This window comes from Tiliqua scincoides, chromosome 1 (assembly GCF_035046505.1).
Source record: "Tiliqua scincoides isolate rTilSci1 chromosome 1, rTilSci1.hap2, whole genome shotgun sequence".
NCBI classification, from domain to species: domain Eukaryota; kingdom Metazoa; phylum Chordata; class Lepidosauria; order Squamata; family Scincidae; genus Tiliqua; species Tiliqua scincoides.
Genome location: NC_089821.1, coordinates 271,332,125 through 271,338,671, shown reverse-complemented (window position 1 = coordinate 271,338,671; position 6,547 = coordinate 271,332,125). Strand labels below are relative to the sequence as shown.

General features: G+C 51.3%; 1 protein-coding gene across 1 annotated transcript; it reads left to right on the top strand.

The window, feature by feature from the left end:
• Positions 1–243: 243 nt before the first annotated feature.
• On the top strand, positions 244–6,004 carry GPR75 (G protein-coupled receptor 75). Its single transcript, XM_066623688.1, has 3 exons — positions 244–270; positions 2,501–3,139; positions 4,277–6,004. Exons 1-3 carry the CDS (start codon positions 244–246, stop codon positions 6,002–6,004), a joined length of 2,394 nt encoding a protein of 797 aa, XP_066479785.1.
• Positions 6,005–6,547: the final 543 nt, after the last annotated feature.

Here is a 6,547-nt window from a genome sequence, read left to right as displayed (position 1 = left end):
GGACTGGCCCTGCTCCACTGCATGCTACTGCTCCACTACCAGGAAATGATTAATATGAATTATTAGGGGGTGTGGCTTTGCAACACTGATGTCACTGCTGCATGCTCATTTTTTAATGTGGGAAAGTCTACTCCCCCCCTTTTTTTCTTTCGGATTTTTGTAACCTATTTGGACTTACTGACAATTTTCTAGTCATGTGCAGATTGCCACTGTAGCCACCTTCATTCAGCTGGTATAGCCTGCATGTGGCACCATCATGCATGGGCTTTGGTGAGTTTTCTTTCCTTTTTTTTCAAAATGGGTTTCCTTTGCTACATGCAATACACATTAGCATAATAATTAGGAGTTTGTCATTAAACCCAAGAGTGGTAATCTGATTTGTTCTGACATTGTTTTATAATTGAAGGACCAATGGGTGAGAGACGGACACCGTAGGCACCTGTTGCTATTACACAGGATTGCAAATCATGTGCAAGGTGCTCAGCAGAATTTAAAACAAAATTAAGGCTGCAGTAAAACTAAGTGGAAAAGGAGCACCATGCCCAAAATGTCAAGGTACCATTTTACCATAGCCCTGCTTGTACCTTCAGGGAACACTGTATATGTTGGATTACACACTGACATAGGCTTAGGTTGTGGCCTTTATTAGACTCAGCTGAAATCTTAGATGGAAAAGAGCAAGATTTTGAGTTCCCCAGAACACTTTTCAAACTGGATGTTAAACAACAAAAGAGAGGGAAGGGAGAAAAGAAGGGACATGATGTTCAAAGCCTCAAATCTCTCTCTCTCTCTCTCTCTCTTAAGGAATGTTTGTGAAACTGCAGAGCTATGTGCTTACAAGCAGTTGCACCTTCACAGGACAGTTGGCATGCATGGCCAAAGACCAGAAACTTGCACACAAGTTGTGTTAAAATGCATCTGCTGCTGCTGCTGTCCTATCATACCTATAATTTTATATGCCTGGAGGAGGGGACTGAAACTGAAGACAATAAGCGACTTTCTAATCTACAACATCAGACCATAGGTTTCTAGCCTAGAGATGTAAGAGTTTAAACCTTGGACCTTCTGCATGCAAGCAGGTGCTCTGCTTGTCACTGAGCGGCTGCAGCCCCATTTGAAGAACAGACCTGAAGAATTATTGTACGGTACATGCTGCATATGTGCACACTTACATTTTTAAAAGACACTTCTACAACAACAAATGCAACAACAAAAGCAGCAAGAGAGGGGTGAAAGAGGGCCAGTAATTTTGCACAGGCAGCTATGAAAAAATAGGGTCTCCTGCCCCTAATAAACAGAGGTGTAACTAGAAGTTCCAGTGCCCAGGGCAGTGACATCATGATGTCACATGGCACTGTGATGTCACTTCTGGATTCTTCCAGGAGGAGGAGATGCAAAGGTGGCTTCGTGATCCCTGTTCCTTCTTCGGCTGAGGTCTCTCCCTCCAGGCCAAGGCTGGCATACTGCATTAAGCATGCAATCCTAACCCTTTATGCCAGTGCTTTCCAGCACTGACTTAAGGGCAATGCAGCTCTGAGGTAAGGGAACAAACATTCCCTTAATTTGAGGAGGCCTCCGTGAGTGACACCCAACTGCAGGATGCAGCACACGTCCCATTGGCACCGCTATGCCAGTGCTGGAAAGTACTGACATACGGGGTTAGGATTGCACCCTAAGTGTCTGTCCCTACAGTGCAGCTGACTCCACCTCAGGCAGGCTTTCTTCATCAAGCTTTGGTGCCATGGAGGCAGTTATGCACCGAGTGCAGGAGTGTCTTGCACATTGTGCCCCCACCCCTGGAATAGCACCTGGGCAAGTGCCCTCTGGCTCCACCCTAGTTACACCTCTGCTATGCAAAACGTAGGGGCTCCTGTTCCTAGTAAACAGAGGTGTAACTAGAATCCCTGGTGCCTGGGGCAGTTTGATGTCATGATGTCACATGACATTGTGATGTCACTTTGGAGTTGTGGAGATGCTGACATCTTCAAGCCTGTTCCTCCACAGGAGAAGGAATGGGGGAGGGGGAAGCTGCCAGCACCTCCTCCTCTGGGAAGAACCTGGAAGTGACCGCCTTGCATGTTGTGCCCCTTCTGGTGTAGCACCTGGGCAGGTGCCCCTCAGGCTCCACCCTAATTACACCTCTGGTAGTAAATACTGTAGGGGCGGGTTGTGCGGTGGATGGAGACAGGGTGAGGCAGAGCCTCCACACCAGTCCTTCGCAAAGCGCCACCGCTGTGCGAGGCACCCAAGCACTCACAACCCATGTTCAGAGCAAGGAGGCAGGGAGCGCAGAGCGCGTGGGTTGTGGGTGCCTCAGACGGCGGTGGCGCTTCTTGAAAGACTCCGGTGGGGAGGCTCTGCCTCCAGTGTGTGGGTTGTGGGTGCCCCAAAGGGCAGCGGGGCTTTTCAAGGGACTCCGGTGGGGAGGCTCTGCCTCACCTGCCTCCCCACCCACCGATGCTGAGGGCCACGCGAGGGCCTGTCTCTGTTGCCCCGCCAGCGGCCAGAGGGCCCCGCACAGCCCGCAGAGGGACGGACGGGGCAGCGCTTGCGCGCGCGCGCGGGGGGGCCTTGGCTGCGCCGCAGGGCTCGCGGAGGGGACGGGGCACGGCGAGACTCCTCCAGGCGAGGGGCCGCCCTGCGCAGGTGCCCTCTCCGGCGCCAGGCGTCGCAGCAGAGGCGCGCCGCTGGGGGTTCGTCGCCTGCGCCAGCCGTCCGCCTCCCCCTCGCACGCTCCAGCGCGGGAGGCAGCCGGGCCGAGCTGCTGCTGCACGTCGGCGGCGCTTCCTTCCAGCCGCAGGACTCGCGGTCCCCAGGCCGGCCGGAGGATGCTCCCCGCGCCCGCCGCTCGGCTGCACCACGCCCGCGGCGCCTGGTAAGGAGAGCCCGCTCCCCCTTGGCCTGGAAGGAGCGCCCGGCCCGCGCCCCGCTCCGTCCGCAGCGCCCCTGGGAACGCCGAGGCCCAGAACTGCCCCCGCCTCAGAAGCGCATGCCGTTAGAGTCCGTGGGGCTTCCTCCCAGCGAAGCGTGGATAGGATCGCAGCCCGAGAGAGCAGGGACCTGTGGTGGGTGGGGAGGCAGGCTGAGGCAGAGCCTCCCACGCAAGCACACTCATCCCACGCGCAGGATGAGGAGGCAGGTGAGGCAGAGCCTCCCCACCGGGGTCCTTTGAAAAGTGCCGCCACAGTGTGAGGTGTGCAAGCACACACAAGGGTTGGGAGTGTTTGCACACCTCGCACAGCAGTGGCGCTTTTTGTAGGACTCCAGTGGAGAGGCTCTGCCTCACCTGCCTCCTAATCCTTCGCGTGGGTTGAGTGTGCTTAAGCACCTCCCAGGACAGCGGCACTTTTAGAAGGACTCTGGTGGTGAGGCTCTGCCTCACCCTGCCTCATCTGCCTCCTCACCCATCACAGGTCCCTTCTAGAGAGCTCCCCGCCAGGCAACCTGTGGCTTGGTGGTTGCCCCTTGCCCAGGGAGGGGAAGGGTGCAGCCGAGCACAGGACTTCCTTGGCTTGTGGGGGAAGGGGGAAAGGGAATGCCCCTGGTCACCTCCAAGTGATTGTCCTAGACACTGTGGGCCCAATCCTATCCAAATTTTCACTACCAGTACAGCAGTGCCAAGGGGGTGTTTGCTGCAGCCTGTGGTAGGAAGGCAGTAACAGAGGCCTCCTCAAGGTAAGGGAATATTTGTTCCCCTACCTCTGGGCTGTATTGTGGCTGCACCAGTACAGGAAAGTTGGATAAGATTGCACCCTGAGTGATTAATTTTCTTGAGGCAAGGAAAGCCTTCTCTCCCCCCCCCCTCTCTCGATACCATATTAATTCAATTGGATATGTTGTCACAAAACACTACTGAACACCTGCTAGGTAACAAGTAGAAGATACAAAGCAACCTTATAGCATGTTGTAGTTAAAGATGACCTGATTTGAACCTGGAGCCTTTTGCATGCAAAGCATTGTTATTGCACAATGACCTCTTCTTTTCCTGAGAAGAACAGGTAGAAGTTGGAGTAGTCATTGTGGTGTTAACCCTCAAAAATATCAATGTGTTGTTTTTGAGCATACATCATTGCACAGAAAGGAAAAGCTGACATGTCATGATTAAAAAACGAAACAAAACAACTTACCCAGGTGACAGTGCTTCTCAGTATTTTGTGTCAACAAATCCTAGTTCTCTCTGCAGTGATTTTTTTTTTTTAAAGTAGGGCTTTTGAACTATTTTCTTTCCAATAAGATTACCAGCTTTGGGCCCAAAGATATCTCATGTGCATTTCAGGGCTTCCTGTGGTTGTACAAATACTCTTCACCCACCTTGGACCTCAAGTGTTTAGCGTCAGGCAGTGGAGTGTTACTTCCTGTGAGGATGAACCTGACGGATTGGGCTGAGGCAAAGAGAACAGATCACTCTAACTCCTCATCGCAATTGCCACGATCTTGGGACAGCAATGACACCTTTTCCTTCCAAGGGGATCTTCAGGAGATTATTCACACAGCCACCCTGGTCACATGCACCTTCCTGCTGGCTATCATCTTCTGCTTGGGTTCCTATGGCAACCTCATTGTCTTCTTGTCCTTCTTTGACCCAGCCTTCCGGAAGTTCAGGACCAACTTTGATTTCATGATCCTCAACTTGTCCTTCTGTGACCTCTTCATCTGTGGAGTGACTGCCCCCATGTTCACCTTTGCTCTCTTCTTGGATTCTGCAGCTGGCATCCCTGATGCTTTCTGCTTCACCTTCCATCTTACTAGCTCTGGTTTCATCATCATGTCCCTCAAGACAGTGGCAGTCATCGCCCTTCACCGACTACGCATGGTGTTAGGAAAGCAGCCCAATCGAACTGCCTCTTTTCCTTGCACTCTCTTGCTCACCTTGCTCTTGTGGACCACTAGCTTCACTCTTGCCACACTGGCTACTATGAGGAGCCATAAATCACGTCTCTGCCTTCCCATCTCCAGCCTGGTCAGTGGTGAGGGAAAGATCATCCCTTACTTATACGTGATTGACTTCATTTCTTGCGTGACTGTGGTCTCAGTCTCTTATATCATGATAGCCCAGGCCTTGAGGAAAAATGCCCAAGTGAGGAAATGCCCTCCCAGCATCACAGTTGATGCCTCCAGGCCTCAGCCTTTCATTGGACCACTTGCAACAGGGTATGCTGATGGCGTACAGTGTGCTGTGCCAGCTCTGTACAGGAATCAAAACTACAACAAATTGCAGCATGTTCAAACTCATGGGTACACAAAGAATCTCAGCCAGCTGTCTGCACCTGCAGTTAGCAGATTCCAGCTGGTGTCCACAGTTAACTTGTCCACAGCCAAGGACTCTAGGGCTGTGGTCACATGTGTGGTGATTGTCCTTTCTGTCTTAGTTTGCTGCCTCCCATTGGGCATCTCCTTGGTGCAGGATGTCTTGTCCAGGAACAGTGGCTTCATCCTCTACCAGTTTGAACTGTGTGGATTTACCCTTATTTTTTTCAAATCTGGATTAAACCCTTTTATATATTCCCGTAACAGTGCTGGGTTGAGAAGGAGAGTTCTTTGGTGCCTTCAGTACCTCACCCTTGCTTTTATCTGCTGCAAGCAGAAAACCAGGCTTCGAGCTGTGGGCAAAGGGAGCCTGGAGGCCAACAGAAACAAGTCATCTCATCACGAGACCAACTCAGCCTATATGCTGTCTCCAAAGCCTCAGAAGAAGTTTGTGGACCAAGCGTGTGGCCCCAGTCATTCCAAGGAGAGTGTACTGAGCCCTAAGGCCTCCGTGGGTCACCAGCATTATGGAGGCCAGAGTAGCTCCACCCCAATGAACACCCGTATTGAACCTTATTATAGCATCTATAACAGCTGCCCTTCCCAGGAAGTGAGTACTCCCAACAGCCTGCAGCCTGCAAACTCTCCATTTCGATTTGCCAAATCCTATATTGCCATGCACTACCACACCACTAATGACCTCGTACGGGATTTTGACAGTACTTCTGCTAAACAGATTCCTGTCCCCTCAGTATAGCTGGTGGCAAATGAGGACAGGCTATAGCGTTCTACCACAGTGACAGCAACCCCACTTTTGGGGGGGCAAGTGTGCCACGTCAAGGCCAAAGTATGATACAGTGCCACTGTAGAACATACTGCACTATATGTACAAACCTTTCATGCTTTGATGTGTGTTTGCCTTCACTCTGCTGAGCAAGCAGCAGTGAAAATAAAAGGTAGGCAAGTTTCAGGTTTAGCCCTGTGCCATAACCAGGCTTCCAAGTTGTCCTGTTTCAATCTGGGTATGCAACTTGTGGCACCCATGCTGCAAGTTGGCCACCCGCCCATTTCATTGGTTGTCTGTTCCACCCTTTTCAAAAGTTTCCTGATCTGCAAGGCACAATAGGTGTTATATTCCCAAAGTGTTGTTTCTAAACTCCAGCAGATGGTATTAATTCTGCTTTGTGTCAAAACAGCAGGCAGCTACAAATCACCACTTGAACCGGATATTTGGATCACATTTGTATGGTATTTTCTCAAAAGTATTCCAACATTAACAGAGAAGGTTGCTTTTTAAAGA

Coding starts and splice junctions, on each gene's coding strand:
- GPR75 (XM_066623688.1), top strand. CDS start 244: ATGTGGCACCATCATGCATGGGCTTTG. Junction 271..2,500: donor ACCATCATGCATGGGCTTTG/GTGAGTTTTCTT, acceptor TTGCCCCGCCAG/CGGCCAGAGGGCCCCGCACA. Junction 3,140..4,276: donor CGCGCAGGATGAGGAGGCAG/GTGAGGCAGAGC, acceptor TGTGCATTTCAG/GGCTTCCTGTGGTTGTACAA.